At 46.8% G+C, this 19,325-nt stretch overlaps 1 protein-coding gene across 1 annotated transcript in view; it reads right to left on the bottom strand.

Annotated features, from left to right (window-relative positions):
- PAPPA (pappalysin 1) overlaps window positions 1-19,325 on the bottom strand; it is a 233,049-nt gene that overhangs the window by 166,379 nt on the left and 47,345 nt on the right. Inside the window, exons 3-4 of the mRNA XM_032865711.1 lie at window positions 12,419-12,564; window positions 7,981-8,274 (exon numbers count right to left, since the gene is read on the bottom strand). Coding sequence (XP_032721602.1) covers window positions 7,981-8,274; window positions 12,419-12,564 — 440 coding nt within the window. The remainder of the gene's footprint in view (window positions 1-7,980; window positions 8,275-12,418; window positions 12,565-19,325) is intronic.

Below are 19,325 nucleotides of genomic sequence, written 5' to 3'. Positions count from 1 at the left end.
TCTGGAGACAGGTAAGAGGGAACAGGAGGAAGGGGAGGGTGGATGGGACGGAGCAGCCCAGAGGTCACAGTTAAGGACAAGGGCCAGACAAATGGCTTTCCACAGGCCCCCCAATCCCTGGTCAGTAAGCCATGCATTCCCTTATTCTGTCCCTCCCTCAACAGTCACCCCAAATATCCCATTCGTTCATTCCTTTACATTCATTCATTCATTCCTTTGTTCAGTCACTCCCTCACTCCTTCACATCCACTCATCTGCTCGTTCGTTCCACTGTCCATGGACGCAGTGATACTGTCCTTCAAACTAACCCCTGAGCATCTAACCCATACTCTTTGCTCTGGGCCACAGGCCACAGAAAGATAAAATTTAAAAAGGGTCTTGCCCCCGAGGAGCGACCAGTCTAGTTAGAGAGTGAAGGCGAGTCTCTTATACGAGCCAAGGTTATCAGAAGACAGTGAGAGTCTGTGATGCTGACCACTGATGACCAAGACACAGCACCGTGGGCCAAGACAGGGACCCAGGGAGGTTCCCGAAGAAGGAGGTACTTGAGGTCAACCAGACTGCATGGCTAAGATGGGGAGAGGAAGGTCAGGCACTGTAGGAGAGGGAGCTGCAGGCCCGCAGGGACGTGGTGTCCTTTGCAGGGAGCACAGCTAGAGAGGCAGGAGGCCCAGGAACAGTCCAGGCTCAGTGTCCATGCTGGGAACGAGGACAGTACTGTCACTTGGCTACCCACCGAGTGCTTAGTATCAGCCAGACGTGGTGCCCTGTGCTTTGGACATATTTAACATTCCCACTGTTTGGGGAGTAAATACGACAGTTTGCTCCATTGTGCAGAGAAGGGAATGAAGACTGAGAGAGGCCAAGCAACTCTTTTGTGATCACAATGCCAGGGACACACGTGAGGTCTGAACCCAGGCATTCTGGACTCCAAGAGCATATTTCTAATCGACGTGAGAACTTCTTTCTGCGCCTAAGTGAGACCCTGTATGGGAAAAGGATCCTGCAGGTGCTTGATAAATAAAATGTGAGCCCAAGTCTGAGTGGGCTGGAATATAATCTCTTAAATGTCTTTAGATCGAATGACCTTGAGCCCTACTCTCTTTTCTACCATGTGGACTGAAGACTGTCTGAGACTCACCTCCCAAGGAAGGAGGCTGCCTCCTGTCTACCCCTCCAACCGCTTCATTCGGCTGCCCTGGAGGCAGAACAAGGCACTGTTTTGGATAGGTTTCCAAAAATATCATTTCCCAGAGGTGTCTGCCCGGTTGGGGTTTCCGCAGCTGGGCCCCAGACGGAGGAGCACGGGGCTCACCAGATCTTAAAATAAACCCGCCCCTGGGAATCCTGCAGCATAAACTCACTTCGCCTTATCAAACAAACAGAAAATAAGTTTGAGCAGGTGCTGGGTAGCTGGATGGGACCTTGAGAATCCAGCCTGGGGAAGGGACAGGAGTGAAAGGTTATACACAGACGCTTCTTCTGATCCCCTTAGTAATTTTTGTAGGCCGGTCCCTTGTCCAGCACCCGGGCACATCTTTCATAGGTCTGGACAAAGCAGAAGAGCCCAATTCCCTTAACAAGTCCCCTTAGTCACATACATCTCTCTCAAGCCCACATGCAGCCATCTAACTCCTTGGATAACAAACATTCTATGGCTCTCCGCTGCCTGGAGAATAGAGTCCAAACGTCTAGCCTAAGAAGGGCCAGTCCATCGGGTAAATTCTTCTTTGTTCCTAGGAACGTCGCATTCTTAGTACAAAAAAGCACCCCTGGGAAAGCCATTGAATAGGTCACAGGCAGGGGAAGAGACAATGGCTCATAAGTACTGCTAAAGAGTTAGACCAACGTGTGAGGGATGCAGAGTCGAGTGGGCAAGTGAATTCATGCCCTCAGGGCCTCTGTCTTCCCACTGTAGATGGCGATGATGAGGACACCGAGAATGTTTCCCTCAGAACTCAGCTGAAGGTTAAGGGCAGTAGTGCACAAAGAACCATAATGCTCAGTAATACTCACTGCCTCATGACAGGGACAGTTCCTGCGTGTGTGTGTGTGTGTGTATGTGTGTGTGTGTGTGAGAGAGAGAGAGACAGAGAGAGAGAGGAGAGAGAACCAGAAGCAGGGAAAAAAAATAACCAGAATGTAAAATATTCATTCTCTTTGATCTAGCAATAGCACACTCAGGAATTCAATAGACAGATATTCATGAACAAATATGGGGAATATAGAGGTATGAGGATATTTTTTGGAGCATCATTTATAATGGTAAAAATATCAGAAATAGGGGCGCCTGGGTGGCTCAGTGTGTTAAGCCTCTGCCTTCGGCTCAGGTCATGGTTCCAGGGTCCTGGGATCGAGCCCTGCATGGGGCTCTCTGCTCAACAGGGAGCCTGCTTCCCTTCCTCTCTCTGCCTGCCTCTCTGCCTGCTTGTGATTTCTGTCTGTCAAATAAATAAATAAAATCTTTAAAGAAAAATATCAGAAATAACACATCCGTCTATTAGGAGGGGAATGGCCATGTACATTAAGGCACAGCACCAAAGAGAATACTAATCAGTCATTTCCAAAAGAAGGAAGTAACTCAAAATCAGGTCCTGCAGGTACAATTGGGGACATTGAATCAACCCCACTCCATGGAGCTGCTGTGGGGACTCGGTGAGCTGGAGCACACAGAGTATTTATCAAGACGAATGGAGGAGGAAACCAGCATATTCCCCCCTTATTCACTCTGGTTTGTTTGTTTCTTTCTTTTCCCCAAGAAGTGCATTTCTCCTTTAGCGACTTAAAAATTAGCCATTTCTACATTTGTCAATAAAAAGGAGTATGAAGAACAGATAGGTGACAAAACTTGGTAAGGGAACAGAAATGTATCTAAACTTGAGCACAGAAGTCCGTGAGCGTCTGTCCCACAGTGTATCGCTTAAAGACTCAGCTGCTCTCAGAGTCTTGGGGGGAGGGGTCAAAGGGTTTCCGTTTGTCACAAACGCTCTGTCTCAATTAGCTCATGTCTAGAGTCAGCCCCTCTTGGCTTCCTGCCTCCACATGTTTCCCCTCCTGACATCTGAGCTCCAGGATCAACCAGCCCCTCTTGTTCTTCGGTTCCCATCCTAGCCCTCAGCATGGAGGACTTTGGGGATCTCATCACTGGGAAAGCCTGCACCAGCCCCATGCTTTCGGGGCCCTGCCTGAGTTTGCTAACTGAACTTGGTTCTCTAGAACACGTTCCCCTCTGGAGCATGGTGACCACAGAGCACAGAGGGTCAGGCCAGGGCCAGAGCTGCAGTGTACTGTAGAACCGGGAGCATGATGCTGTCTCCCTGGCCAGCCTTGTTTTTACCCACAGTAACACAGAGAACAGTGATGTAACCACCTCCTAAAGCTAATAAGGGCATTTAACAAGCAAACCCGTTTCTAGTGTAGGGATGACGGAGCTGCCCTTTGTAAGAGCTACTGCCTTTTTGATTTTTATTAAATAATGATAGTGATACTAATAGTAATAGCAATAAATGATTATTCACTGTAAAACATGTGGAATATATCCAAAATGTTACAAAGAAATAAACATCCCCCTAAACTCATTCCCTAGAGATAATACGAGTATTTAGCATATAGATCTATGTGTGTATTTTGCATGTAAATATTTATAATTCTCATTATCGGAAATACATTTACACCATGTATATACATACATTTATATATATACATACACACACACGTATATATGCCAGGTCTTACACCGTACAAGGCTCTGTGACCATTTTCACATTAAAGAGTTAACAAATACTCCTAGGAATGATCACTTACAGAGCACCAGTTATGGTACCAAGGACAGTTCTAAGTCCTTCATCTGCATGAGTACATCTGCCATCACGCAAGGTCGGTGTGATGACCCTCCATGGGATGCAGGAAGGCAGGGAGGCCTGGAGAGGCACCTCGCCTACTGTCAAAGGCTAATGCACGGAGGATTCACATTTGGTGCCGCACTCCCAAACTATGTGCTCTGTGCCACTGTGTCCCTCAGCTTCTGTTTACTCCTCTCTTTCATCTTCTGCATTATCGTTAGTGGCCCCACAACATTCTATCATATGGTGCCTTGTGATTTATTTCAACAATCCATGCTCATTGGTCTTGCAAGCAGTTTCTAATTTTTCACGCATATAAGCATTTTTTCTTCATGCCTGGCAGAGAGTAAATACCTTATTGATATTTTGACAATGAACATTGCTGAGAACATCCTTAGGACTGAGTCCTGAAACAAGTGCACGGATTTCCTTCCCTCGGATACATTCCTAAGAGCTGGGATTGCACGGTCGAAGCAGATGTGTATTTGGAAAGACCCCGACGTGCAGAACAATGGTAACCGGACACTTGCTCCTGTGGGCCGGACAAGGCCTGGTTTTCGTACTCTTGAGGAAGCCCTGACTGGAGGGTGGCCTATCATCTTCAGGAAGGAGAGTCTGGGCTTCTGCTTTTCATCTGCCCGGGGCTTATCCAGTGGCTCAAGGGGACCCTATGCACCTGGGGTTGAATGCCGTCACCTGTCCAGTGTTTGCTGGAGCTGAGCACTGGGGCCCCTCCCTACCTGCCTTAGCATCAGAGAGAGAGGGAGAGAGCCAGATTGTTCACCGATCAATAGCATAGGCTCTGCAGTGAAAAAGGCTTACCTTTTTCTTGTGTGACCCTGGGCAAGTGGCCTAAGCTACATGAAACCACACTTTCTGCATCTGTAAAATGGGTTCAGTAAGAATAGTCCTTACCTCAGAGGGTCACTTTGAGGATACTACAAGAGAAGCCTATGAAGTGTTTCCTGCAGCGTGTGCTGTATCCCAGGTAATTGATAACAACTGTAGACCTGTGCTGACCACTATGGCAGTCACCAGCCAGGTGGGGTTATTTCAGTTTGAACTAATTAAAGTTACTAAAGATGAACAATTCAACTCCTTGGTCTTACTAGCCATGCTCGAAGCACTCACAGGCCACACCAGGCCAGTGGTGATCACACCGGGCACCACGGACATGGGACATGCCCATCTTTCCAGAAAGTTCTACTGGATGGCACTGCTCTAGACTCTTCACTCTGTGCGTGGTCAGGCCCGAGAAAGAAGCACCAAGGAAGGAAGGACGGAAGGAACTCTGAGCAGCTGACCCAGCAGGGTCTCCACCCTCTGGCCTTGACCACACAGCCCCTGTGCATAGCTCTTCCCGGTCCTGAGAACCCCATCCTCTTCTGCATTTTGAATTTCATCCAGCTGCTTTTGTCACCTCATCTATCAGAGATCCTAAGGAAAACAAACATTTCAAAGCTCGTGGTCGCCTTGAATGTGCTTTTGCGGGTGTAAGTTTGTTATCGTAGCTCAGTGAATTAGTTCTGCTGTTAATGGGTCACTGAGCTGAGGGGTTCCTTTAAAAAAACAACAGTAAATCAATCACCCTTTAGATCTGTACAAAGGGGAACAAAAAGAAAAAAGATTTGGTTTATGGGGGTCTGGTAGCCAGTGGCAGCTCCGAGGCCCCTAAGCGTCCGGCAACCTTCCAAATTCATGTTATTGTTTATTTTCCATGTGCATTGAGCTGGCCAAGGAAAGGTGCTACAGAAATGGAACGTAAGCAGGGCTGCGTGAGGGGACAGGGCACCGGATGTGGGATGTCGGCTTGGCTGGGAATGGGAATCCAGTGGGAAATCTGCTTTTGAGGAAATACCTAGCACTGTGGTCTTTTTAAAAGACCTAAACCTGACGACCCCTTTCTGGTGCCAAGGTTGGGCTGTTGACCCTTTCGAAGACCTCAGGTTTGAACAGTAGGAGCCTTAAACTGGAGAGGCCCCCAGAGGTCATCAGCCTACGTGGGAAAGCAGGAAGACCTACTGGGGATTATCAGATTCACTCGGTTTCAGCAGTAAAATCCTCTTTTCACAAAAGTGATCTGAGATGGCTAAAATGAACAAGTCAGGAAATGACAGATGCTGGCAAGGATGCGGAGAAAGGGGAACCCTCCCACACTGTTGGTGGGAATGCAAGCTGGTGCAACCACTCTGGAAAACAGCATGGAGGTTCCTCAAAATGTTGAAAATAGAGCTACCCTATGACCCAGCAATCGCACTGCTGGGTATTTACCCTAAAGATACAAACGTAGTGATCTGAAGGGGCACGTGCACCCGAACGTTTATAGCGGCAATGACCACAATAGCCAAACTATGGAAAGAACCTAGATGTCCATCAACAGATGAATGGTTAAAGAAGACGTGTTATATATATACGATGGAATACTATGCAGCCATCAAAAGAAACGAAATCTTGCCATTTGCAACGACATGGATGGAACTAGGAGGTATTATGCTAAGTGAAATAAGTCAATCAGAGAAAGACAATTATCATATCATCTCTCTGATATAAGGAATTTGAGAGGCAGGGCGAGGGCCGTGGGGGGGCGGAAATGAAACAAGATGGGATCAGGAGGGAGACAAACCATAAGAGACTCTTATTTCACAAAACAACTTGAGGGTTGTTGGAGGGTAGGGGGGTCGGCATAGGGTGGCTGGGTGACGGACACTGGGGAGGGTACGTGCTATGGTGAGTGCTGTGAAATGTGTAAGCCTGATGATTCACAGACATGTATCCCTGAAACAAATAATATATGTTAATTAAAAAACTGTGGTCTGAGGCCAAAGTCAAAGAAGAAATGGAAAACTGTGGGAAGAGGGCTTTCCGAGTTCAAGCAGAGATGGAGACTTAGAGCCCTACGCAGGAATAGAAGAAAAAAAGTGCTTAGAGTCAGATGTGTGATCTGAGGCAAATGACTTTAGTGAGTCACGGTACTGCCATCTGTAAAATGGGGACACTTTCTACCCTACAGATCTGTTGTGAGTTGAATGAGATAGTGCGTATTAATGTCCTTTAGGAATCACAAACTTTTATACAAGGAGAAATAATACTATTGATAAGAATCACCTTTTTATATCTTTATGAGAATTTATTTTCTTCCCTCCTGCCTCCATCCCTCCCTTTCTTCTCAACAAACACTTATTAAGCTCTGTGCTAGGAGCTAGGTGCTAGGAATATAGTGATTAGAGATAGTCTCTGCTTTCACAGAACTCACTTACTTTTGTAGGGGCAAGAGACTCCTATAATATATATAGAATATTATAGTAGAATTCAATGTTGGGCTAACATGTGCAGTTTGTGGATTGGGTCCTATATTGGGGTTCTTGGTCTAAAAGGCCAGTGGTGAGGGCTGAGACTGCCTTAGAAAAGGATGCCTTGTATTAACTTTCCAAATATGCTCTAAGGCTAGAGGTGGACTTGATATATTCTAAAAGAAGTACACGACATCCTTGAACCCAAAGCATGAGTCCTTAACGTTATTACCGATGGTATAAAAAAGGGTTTTGACAAGATATATGCAGTTAGGAAAAGAATGCACCCCTCTCACATAATTTCGTATTTGCAAAACCAAAAGCATTCTATTTTTTGATAATAAAAGAGTAAAGGAGAGTGTAATAGCTTTATATTTAAGAAAAAGTTGTAGTTAAAAATAAAAAGGAAAAGATAAAGAAAAAGTTGCCGTAACGACCAGCTTAGAAAAATACTACTGCAAAATTAGAGGAAACTTCTCTAAGATTCCTTGGATCCAAAGATTCCATTTTCTTGAGTGAAGGGAGACCCAGAGACAGGGTTTAACTGACCCAAAGGCACTGGGTAACCCAGTGGTAGATCGAGAACTTCTCCGTAGGTCCCCTGACCTTGGGCCCCAGTCAGCCCCTTCAAGTGTGTCTTTCCGAGGAGACGTCAGATACAACAGCTCCCATGAAACCCTGAGATCTCACACAAGGACTGTCACATCCTGATTATCTGGAATGAGGGACAATTGGGATGAAGAAGTCTTAGAAAAAGAAAGCAGCCTTCCCAAGGCTCCTCTGAGCCAGGACCAGAGCCCGCGTGAGACACGCAGCCGTGTTCGCCCTGCCGGGCGAGGGAACCCTACCTGCGTAGCTCATGAAGTTGTTGTAAGGGGTGTTGAAGAAGCTATGGAAGCCACAGGTGTCATTCCCTGGTCCCGGATCACCACAGAACTTGTGTTTTGGGGCTGGATTGGTATCGCTGCAGAGGTCTCCCGTCTCAAAGGAGGGCTCCGTCTCCATGCAGGGATCACTACAAGACTGAATCTCTGAGATGCCTCGAAAGATGTGGTAGAGGCCCAGGCTGTGCCCGATCTCATGGATCATGGTGTGGGTGTGCCCAGGAATGCCGTAGAAAGATGGATTCAAGACAATGCCACCTGCAAGGGAAAACCAGAGCCATAAGCAAGTGGGGACACTCTGTTTCCTGCTGCAGAAATCCCCCAATCACAGGCAAATGGGGTGCTGCCCTAGGTAACCACAGGCTTCTCCACCCTGGGTCTCCACTGCTCTGAGAACTGTTAGGACTTGTGATACGCAGCACTGATTGGGTAGGAAGGAGTCTCAAGAGTCACTCTGGGCAATCCCTTCCTTTTTCAGATGAAAACTCTATTGCCTAAAGAACCAAGGCAACCTGACTGAGCTGATCTCAAACTACTTTACAAACAGGCATGATTTCTGGGCTGGGGGACATTTTTGCTGCCACCTTGTCCTTCAATAATAAGGCACACCCTAGTTTACAAACACTCCGCACTGTCTAGTCCAACCAAAGCCCTCATGGTCAGATACCTTGGTGCCAATCCTCACTCTGACCTCCTCAATGCTAGGACACTGAGCAAGCTGACTGCCATCCCTGAATCCCACTTCTTCATCTAGCCCTCATGGAGGCCATCATCCTGTTGAGCTCCTCATGATGACGGTGTCATTACATCCAACGTCTTGTGGGTGCTTAGCATGTGTCCTCGGGCCCCATGCTCGGTGCTTCCTGTGTATAATCACACTTCCTCAACTCACAACCCAAGAGCAGAGACACTGAATCCCAGACAGGTAGTGACAGGCTCATGATTGGGAGTTCGGAAAGTGTCAAGCTGGGATTTGAACCCAAGATCCTTAGTTTCCGGAGCCAGGCCTCTTAATGACTTCTACTACGAGTGCCAATCGCAGGGCCTGGAAGGTGGCATCTCATTACAAGTGTGTTGAATCTTTGCTGAACGTTAACCCAACGAAAGCCATTTTCTGAGGTCCACCTGAGCCCACGTAAGCAGCCTTGCCTAGCTTCCTAGTTAGCAGGTGCCTTACTCATGACTCCAAGTGGGTCAGAGGGTATCTAACTTCTCAGGAGTCGAAGAGTGTCCTGAGAATAAGCAGCATGACCATCACCTGGAGAAGATTATAAATGCACTCCCGGGCCCTACTGCAGACCTACAGAGTCAGCATCCGTGCTCTAACAAGGGCCCCAGACGGCTCTTCTGTACATTCTAGTTGCAGAAGCCATGGTCTACCCCACAGGTCTTCAGTGACTGTGTATGGCTTAGCCTAGGGAGATGGATGGAACAGATTTCAGCAGAATCACTGGATGGCATTTTTCACGTTCATTTGAGGCACTGGAGAAACGATATAGGCTGGTAGGGAGACATTTATACTTTAAAATCCAAATGTGTTTAAGAGAAGGTTAACATTCAGGTCTGAACACTCTTGCAAGTTGCGATTTTAAGTGTGGAGCAGGGTCTTCTAAAGAATGGTGATAAGGCAGGGCCTTGTTGATTTGAACTGGCGGGCACGGGGAGGGGGGAGTTTTATCTTGGCTTGTACTGCCGGGAGGTGAGTTTGCTCAGTCATGGGGCTCACGGAGTCTATTAATTCTGAACTGCGCAGAGCCTTCTAGCACAGAGATAAAGATGTATGAGAGGGTGTGGGGGTGTGTGTGTGCACACGCATTTGTGTGAGAAGGGGCAGGCAGAGAGGCAGGGAGGAAGAGAAATTGAGACAGGAAATCTCTCTCAATTATTTTCTGTCAGTCATAATATGAAACATAATCCCCTTCCCACCCAAGGCTTTTTCCAGAGATCATGGCATCACGGCAGGAAAAGAGGGTAAAAATATAGGTATGGTTCTAATAAGTTAGGTTTGATTGGGGTTAGTGTGGAGAAATTGCTTCTGGCCAACATGTCTCGGGATGGGGCGATGGCAGGCTGGGGGCTGGGGGCCCGGGTCAGTGAGCCTGACATCGGATGCAACCCTCACTCGGCTTGACCCCGGCTGTGTGATCTTGGAAAAGTGACTCTGCATCTCTGGTGAGCTCTTAAATAAACAGCTACGACAGTGCCAGTGATTCTGTTTCTCCAGGAGGCTTCAACATGGAGGTGCTGGGCAGGGGGATGGGAAGGTACGGGACCCCACAGGTATTTCCAGGGATAATGATGGGATTGTAGACTTAATGTCCGGGCCAGCTTGGTTTGTTTTACCTCATCCCTTCCCGACTCACCCCTCTGCACGGAGCCACAGCACAGAGCCCGAGTCTTGTTTCACTGCTTCTCTTAAAAGGTGAAATAGCTGGAGCCTGACATCATTCTGAAACACTATAACATGCTGCGGATTTATGGCCTTCTGTATTCCTGGCCCTGAGCCAGCCTCGGAAATTCACGGAATCATCAGGAGTATTTTTCTCTAACGTTAGACGCCTTCTAAGAGTCTGATCAAGAGCCTTTCTGTTGCTTTTCCAACAGGACAGCATTTCAGTGCTGAGAACCGTCTTTGGAGACCATCTAGTCTAACCTGTTCAATTAAAATCTGAGCAAACGGGGGGAAGGAGACTTGCCTAAGGCCACATGGCCAAGCAGAATTACAGCTGAGACCAAACATGGGTATCGCTCTGGGCCAACAGGACTTCCATACGTCATACCAGGCATGTGACAGAAACAAATCGTCTACGCTCAAGTGTGTCTAAGTTGCATGCTCTTTTCTGCCCAACCTCTGTCTGTCTGTCTATGCGTCCATCAACTATCTCAGGGTTTCTCTACCTCAGCATGACTGACATTTTGGAATGGATAATTCTTGCTAGACCCATAGACTGAACAGCATCGCTGTCCTCTACCCACTAGATGCCAGTAGCATTCCCCCATTTGTAACAGCCAGAACCATCTCCAGACATGGCCAGATGTCTCCTAGGGGATAAAATTCCCCCAGTTGGGAACTACTAAAGATTTCTCTTTCTCTCCAGTTCTGTTTACACCACAACAACACACCTGCGCACGTTCACTCATGCGTGCACACACGCACACACCATATTTTGGTTTCATTCTCTTAAAACCAAGTGGAAAAGGAGAGCAGTCTAGCGGGAACTAACTCTAGAGTTTGAGGTCTCCGTCCTGTGAAGCCGCAGAGTCCTTCATTTCCAAAATACTGCCATTTGAAATGGTGACTGGACCTGGGCTGTACCACTGGGGGAGCAGGGGGCCTCAGGAAACACTGAGAACTGTCTCTCTTCTGAGCCCAAACCTCCCCAGATGAAGATGCTTGACGAGCAAGGCATTGCTCTCCACTGGTATAAACATCGAGAACATTCTGTCAAAGGAAAAAAGGTTGAGTACATTGTAGTGCCCTCACTCAATGGAATATTGTGTGGAAATTAAAAACATCACCTATAGAGAGATGGAAATAACTCAGAAGGATGCTTTTTTTCTTGTGATATTAAGTGAAAAAGTTGGATGGGAAGTGATTAGGAAGACTGTTACCAGTCTTCCTAACGTAGGTAGCATAATATGAAGTAAAACAACAACAACAACAAAATGTAAAATTTTTATCGATGCTGTGATTTCAAATATGCACAAGTTACAGAAACACACATGCATATACAGACATGTGCTGGAAGAGAGCACGGAAAAATGAAAATTAAAGAGCTACGCTGTTTACTTTAGGGCCTGGTTCAGAAACCATTGTCTTTTCTGACTCTTGGTGATGGGTTCCTATAAACATATGTCTGGTTTATGGATATGAATACTTTGGATGTAAGAAGAGCTCCTGGTGGTGTTGGTGGACCACGGAGGAACAAGGAGTTCTTAGCAAGCTCACTCCCTCTCTCTGTCTCTTTCGTATCCCTCAAGCCAAGCTCTGACTGGCTGTATCAGCTTCCTGTGGTTGACAGGCTGGGAAGATAACAGCATGCACTAAGAGGCAAGGGGTAAAAGAAGAAAGCTATCAAGGGACACAGCGGGAGACCTGAACTCCAAATGGGGCCCAGCCACGGACTTGTGTGTGACCTTGGATAAGCCCTGTTCCTTCTGTGGATCTCAGTTTCCCCACTGGCAAAACAGGGTTAATGATATCATGTTATATTCTTCAGAGAAATGCCTGGTGGTTGAGATGAGATAAGAAATGCTAAAGGGTTCTATACTCAAAAAAGTAATAAAGAGATAGTTCATCATCACCATTGTCAAGGTCATGATCACCACCACCATTACCATCATCACTAAAGTTAATCCTGTGCTAACCCAATTTCCTCCTGAAGAAGTTTCTAATTCTCACCTAAGTGCATTAGGGCCTCCTTGTCCCATGGCCAAGTTGCTACTCCTGCCAATTCCTCCTCCGAGGAGTTTGCAAAGAAGATATTAAGGTGTGTTGATCCATCCAGTCTAAGAATGTTCTTCAGTTCATTAACATCCAAGTATGCTCTGTAACAGAAAAAGAACCTTGGCTGTCATCACCATCCAGAAAAGGTACTATTCAAATAACAGCTATTCCCCCAAGTGATTAAGAGCTACTGTGTGCCACGTACTTTGCTAAACACTTTATACACATCACCTCAATGACTTCCCCCCAACAGTATATAAAGTAAGTGGGGATGATCCCATTTTACAGCTAAGAAAATCAAGTCCTCTTAAGTTGAAAAGACATAACAAGATTCCTCGGCTTATAAATAGCAGAGTTCAGTTCACAACCTACATTTACTTAAAGTCAACATCTTTGCCCTTAAAGACTCTACTGTCTTGCCTGGTGATAAGGCTACATAATAAGGGTGCAAATCAAGAATGCCGACCATGGAAAAGACAACGTGTATTCTAGTCTTGGCTCCTTCTCTATTTCACTCATTCACTATGGGAGGCAAATACAGAGCTGCACTAGAGGCCTGCCCTGCGTCTGTACCAACCCTGCAGGGATGCATTATTGCTGTTTTCAAGATAAGGAACCTGTGGCCCACGTGTGATTAAACAGGTTGCTCAAAGTTGTAGAACAGGGTTTCAAGGCCAATTCTGTCTACCATGGAAATTATGCTCTTGTCACCGGGCATCATGCTGTCCCCACACCCAGGTGATTCTGTATTCTGTAAACCTCTATTTATTTGCCTGTAAAATGAACCTAAAATCCCTTAGAGAGGGGTGTTGTATTTGGAGTGGCTGCCACTTTAGATGGACAGATCAGTAAAGTGAACCAACTCCCCATTATCATCAGCAGCTCCTTAATAGATAGAATGAACGCATGTTGGTGAGAGAAAGAAATGGTCTTTGAAAAGAGGCTGGGCACATCCTAGACACTCAGTAAGTAAGAACTCCTCCTCCACAGAGTATGGCTCCCCTATAAACACTGGAATGCTAAAGCTTTCCATCAGTCACAGGCATATTACTCAATGGATCATTTTCTAAATCAACGGAGGCATTTGGCTCCCCTCTCTTGAGTGTCTCAGCCTCCGTTTTCTGTCTGCTGTCATGTATCCTTGTGAGCAGCTGAAGATCATTTCTTGAGTAAGGTTGGAAATGAATGAATGAATAAAGGAATGACAACATATATAAACAAGCAAGTAGGCAGCTTGATGTAGCAGGTAAGGTGAAGTCTATGAAAAATGATATTTATGTTTGATTGGCCCTTCTATGTGGTCCAACTTTATGCAGATGATCTCCTTTAATCTTCCCAACATGACTGAGGTAGGCAGTATTATGAGGCTTATATTCCAGAGGAGGGAAAGGAGACTTAAGCTTCAGACCTCACTTAGGTCACACAATGAGTTGGAAGTGGTTTCCTTTTTCATAATGCTATCTGTCCATCTGTCCGTAAGGGGTTGACACAGTCCTGGCTGGTAGAACACTTGTGATAGTTCCCTTCTCTTTCCTTCCTGGAGTCTTAGAAGGGCTCCTGTATGTGAAACCTAAGTCCAAGGTCCCCAGCATGGCTTCCAATATGCTGCCTCCCTCTCCAGCCCCATCTCTCCCAGCTCCCTCTCCTGAATTTCCCACTGTGGGCTGGGGGCGCCCACCATAATGCGCCATCCATGGTGCCTTCACTTGCGATGTTCCCTCTGTTAGGGACTCTGCTCAGCATTTTGTCCTCTGATGAACAAATCCAAAGACCACGCTGGTACTGCTCCTCAAGGAAGGCTACCCTGACTCCCATTTCTCATCTGCCTCCTTTGCCATCTCTACTCTCATCCACCTCCCATAAGTACACGTCCTCACACTGTTCCAAATCATCATGACACCTGTCTATGTCCACCACCATCCGTGGCTCCCTGGGGCAGCGAACATGCCTTATCCATTTCTGTTTACAGAGTTCTTAGCATAGGGCTTGCCCCCGGGGCCAGCACTCAGTAGACATTGATGGGGTTGAATTTATACTGGGAAAGAACAAAGCTAAAATATTGGGGTCCCAGTCTCCTTTCTATGAGGCCTCAGCTTCCTTGCTAATTCACTGGAATTAGCTCCACAGAGCATTCCTATGGGTCATGGGCCCACACCTCTGCTCCAATGGGAATAGATACATAGGAGACCCAGAGAGCCCTCCTCATCCCCTATAGCATCAAGAGCCTATAATTGATCATGTGACCATAATTTTTTCCTGGCTTTCCAAAAAAAAAAAAAAAAAGGTGAACATGAGTGAGAGATACAGACAGGGCCAAGAGAGGTCATAGCTATATCTGGGTTGAACTGAACAATTTCAAGGATGACCACACGCTCAGATATTGACCCGCAATCTTCCTGCCTCGCTTTCTCTCCCTGGGAATCCTAACCTTCACCTTCTTAGCCTGGAAGCCGCACAAGGAGTTTTGGCCAGTCTACTCTGTGATCAGAGAAGGAAAGAGGAAAGAGAAAATCAGCATTTATTAAGCGCTTGCTGTATGCTAGTCCCCATGCTAACAAACACCTCTCGTCCCATCTCTGCAGTATTTGAAGTCATGCAACATAGTGGGTAGGATGACTTGTTCTCAAGCCAGACTCCTGGGTACGAATCCAGCTCCTCCACCAGATGTGTGGGTCGTCCTGGGCAATTTACCTCACTGCCTGGGCCCCGGTTTCTGTACACACAAAACCATCTATCTCATCGGGTTGCCTGGAGGATTTGGGACGTAATAAAGGAGGTGTAAAGGACCTAGAACAACACCTGGCATGTAGAAAGGCTCAGTTAGCGTTTAACTATTCCCATCATTCATCCCCAACTCGCAGATGAAGGAACAGGGTTCAGAGATCACATAAATAGTGACAAAGCCAAGCGCAAATCTCGATGTGTCCAATTCTTCCCACAGCCTCTCCCTCATTTCCAGGCTCACGCAGGGCCACGGTGCAAAGGGAAACAATGCGGGGGCGAAGGAAAACAAAGAGAAGCCGAGATTTTCCTGGATCAGCCCTTTCCACATTATTTATTTTTTTCTAATTGATTTGTCCATTTCCATCAAGCATTCTCTCAGGCAGAGGACACAGATGTTATTAGACAAAGTCACCTCTCTGCCCTGTTGCTCTAGGCTGAGGAAAGCTTCGTGAGAGGAAGAGGTGGGGTGAGGTGGGGCAGGGGAGACATTTTAATTGGTTGTTTATTCACTTGTAATTGCAGAAGCCAATCTTTTCAAGGGGTGGTACTCATCCTGGCCCAAGGCAGACATGTGGGATGTTGGAGCCTCTCCCTTGCTTGTATGTGGGTTTTTTTTCACACTTTGAGAAGCCTCCATTTCCCCCAAGAGGAAGAATTCAGGGCAGCCATCCAGGTTTTTGGCCCCCTGGGCCTCTCTTCTCTCCCTCCCTTTTTTGGTGGGTGGGGGGGACCCACCCAGAGGATAACAGCTCTGTGGCTAAGAACTTTACTTCTGTGGGCGGAGGTCTTCCCACCAATTCAGAGCCAAGCTGGGTGTCTCCCACATGCATCAAGGGAAAGTCTCCTCAGGGGCAGGACTCCATGTGGATATTTTCTTCTCTTCCCCTGCCTGGAGAATGTTTAATCCCTCCTGTCAAGGAATGGTGGTGAAAGCCCATAAGGTCAAAAAGAAAAGGGTCATTAGAGTCTGGGGAGATTGGTAAAGATGGAAGGAAAAAGACTTGCTCAGGGCCCCTTGGCTTTCCGTTTTGCCTCTGGGAAGGTTGGCCTCATGTGTATACTGCAGATTGGTCAAATCTATTAAAAAAAAAATCATTACCCATGCTCTATGAAAATCAATACAAATCAAAATCTCAGTGTGTTATTAATTTAAGTCCCAGTACTACTCAGAGTTGGATGGAGAAACCCGCGTCCATGGGCAAGTTGCTTTACCTCTCTTGACAGAAAGACCAGCAGACCAGCAGGATTCAATGGGACAGCTCAGTACAGCCTGCGCACACCGTCCCCTCCAGGCCCTGGCCTCCTTTGTTCTCCTACTGGGAAAAAACCTAAACTGTCTGCCTCTGGGTGGTTTTCGGGGACTCAGCTTCCCACGTATCATCTCCACCACCCAACCTTCTTCTCCCTCCAGCAACCTGTACCTCAAGTTCTGATGGTGTCCTCATCCCTGGAGCCTCTGGTTCCCCAGATTATGCCCACTCCTTACACATGCCCATCAGTTTCTCTCCTCTGCCTCATGACTTTCCTTCCTGCATCTCTGCCTCTTAAAATGTTATCAACCCTGCAAAGTCCAGTTCACCTCTGCTCCTGACCACTCTCACCTGTAAAATGGGAGGATGACAGTCACCTCTCAGGGGGTCTAGAGGCCACCCAGCGACAGTGCCTCACACGGTGCCTGATGGGTAGAAGGCACTCATTGATTAGCACAGGCTATTGTTGTCACAGGATCGTTATTACACTGCTAGTTATTAGCAGGGCCAAGATCATCATCGCCTCTAGCTGACAACGACTTCTCCGTCCTCAGAGCCTCTCCCTTCTGACTCTACTACTCATCACCCTGCTTTGTGTTATCTTCTCCATGAGTCCCTATCTTCTCCATCAGACTATGAGCTTCAAGTAGGTGGGGACCAAGACTTCACATCTCTGTGCTCCCTAAAACTTGAGTGAGAGAGCGAGCGAGCGAGCCAGAGATGGACCACTGGTTAGCGGCCATGGAGTACGACCCACTTAAACTGTGTAACTTCAAAACAAGATGAAGAAGTCCAGGCTCAGGGAAATGAAGTGACTTGCCCAAGGCATTAAAGAAGGGACACAGAAAGTCCTGACAGCAAACCTCCATTTACCAGCGTGTGTGTAGCAGCGCTTTTGCACAAATCAGTAAAGTCACATCTTCATTCAGGCGGACACCGTTCCTGTGAAGGTATATGGCTCGAGAGTCAAGCCCAGGAGGGAACCCCCTTGGCTGAGCATCCCTGTGCAGAGCCTGCATTGCCTGAGTGTCTGGCCTCTCCCCCTATACTCTGCTGCTCAGTCGGCAGCTCAGAATCCCTAGCTGTTTAGTGAGTATGTGAATCAGACCCATGTTTTCCAGTATACGTGCTGCTGAAGTAAGCACAGATCTGTGTTTTCCAAATCACAGTCTACAGAGGGCTAAATCCACAAGAAGCAGATGCATGTTTAAAGGAAAAGAATTTTCGGATTAAAATGGGTTTAGAACACTGTTAAACAGTGTTCAATACATATGTTTTTTTAATTGCAAGCGTTATCAGAGCCTTTAACATGCAAAATGGGAGTAGAGCAGATAGGGTATGAGTGTTCCCAAACACACGTGACCATAATCCTCCCCACTCCTCCCGACCCTAATCTCTGGCTCTGCCAAAAATCAAATAACAGCACAACTAATAGAGTTTGGGAAATGTTGGGCTAAACTGTCAAACCCCTCCTAACTTAGACCCCCTCCCCAAGCTGCCTTTCAAGAGAGGTGTTTCAGAGTCTCTTTGCTTCCTCCACGGCCCATACCCCTGGGCCCTACTGTGAAGGTTGTGGGTCCCCTGGAATGTCAGTTGCAGGGAGGCCCAGCCCCAGAGTGCCAAGGCGCCCAGACTTTCCCCCTCTGCCAGAACAGCATTTCAAAGCCATGAGAGCAGCTCTGGAGGGAGATCAAAGCTCTCTCAACTCAACTGTCATTAGAATATTTTCTTTATGCATCTCACTCGCTGCTGAGTGCCAATAACATATTTCCTAAATGCACTGGCCTGAGATGGTACAACTCTGTAATAATCTCAATGAGGGGGCTGTCGGGGCCTGTTTTATTGAAAGGGAAGCAAAAGGGAACTACATTCAAAACTCAGAGCAACAACAGATCCCTTAAGTGAGATTACGGAAGGCTCAAGTTTTTTCCAGCTCTAGAAACAGAATACACGGGCTCTCCCGTTTTCTAGACGGTTGGTCAGAGGTATGTCTCACAGCACGCGCAGATCAAGACTGACCAGTGTTTGTCTCTACTCCCACTTAAAGCCAAATGACATGCCTATTGTCGAAGTGAGAACCAAGGAGATTTTTGAGAAGTGTCCTGCCCAAGTTCTGTCCCCTGGGCTCTTGACAGGTGCAGGCAGGACATGGTGATGGTGCTAACCAGGTGCTGATGCCCTCCACCCGAGGAAGATTTGTCTGAGCTGAACCTGGCTGTGAGTGGGCCATCTCCAAGCCAGAGGCTGGTGAGGGTTCTTTCAGATTAAAGGAAAAGGCAGCAGAGTGCCATAGAAACATGAATGTCTTTTTTTAAAGGGGAAAGTAAATACACACACACACACACACACACACACACACACACACACACATATGACAGCAGAACATTTAGAGAGAGTGACCTAGAGCTGGATTCTACTTGTACTTTGTATGGAAGACCGTCTTACATGATAAGACTCTCTGCTACATACTTTCATAATTAAATATCCTCAGGGACAGTTCTAGATAGAATTGTTCTGGACTGCAGTCTGCTCTTCATTCAATGATATAAAAGTGGGGGGCACAAGTACGTCAATGTTTATGGTACATGTTTTTGTATTTACCATTTTCTTCTAACATTACCACACCAAGAAATACTTCATTGTTGTAATCACCGTCTTTATTTTTTGCAAAAACCTCATCTTGAGAGAGAGAGAGTCTAGGGTTCAAGTCCTATTTCTTCTGCCAAAAAGTGGCTCTGTGACCTTAGGGAAGGGACTCAACCTCTCTGAACCTGTCTTCACCTGTAAAATGCAGATTATAAAATTCAACCCAGGCAGGAGAATATAAAAACTTAAGGAGGTAACATGTGAGAAAGCAACAAGGGAGCCCAACTCACAGAAAGGGCCCA

This window comes from Lontra canadensis, unplaced genomic scaffold (assembly GCF_010015895.1).
Source record: "Lontra canadensis isolate GAN:19392208 unplaced genomic scaffold, GSC_riverotter_1.0 scaffold30, whole genome shotgun sequence".
NCBI classification, from domain to species: Eukaryota; Metazoa; Chordata; class Mammalia; order Carnivora; family Mustelidae; genus Lontra; species Lontra canadensis.
Note: the sequence above shows the minus strand (reverse complement) of the source record. Positions and strands in the feature narration are given on the sequence as shown.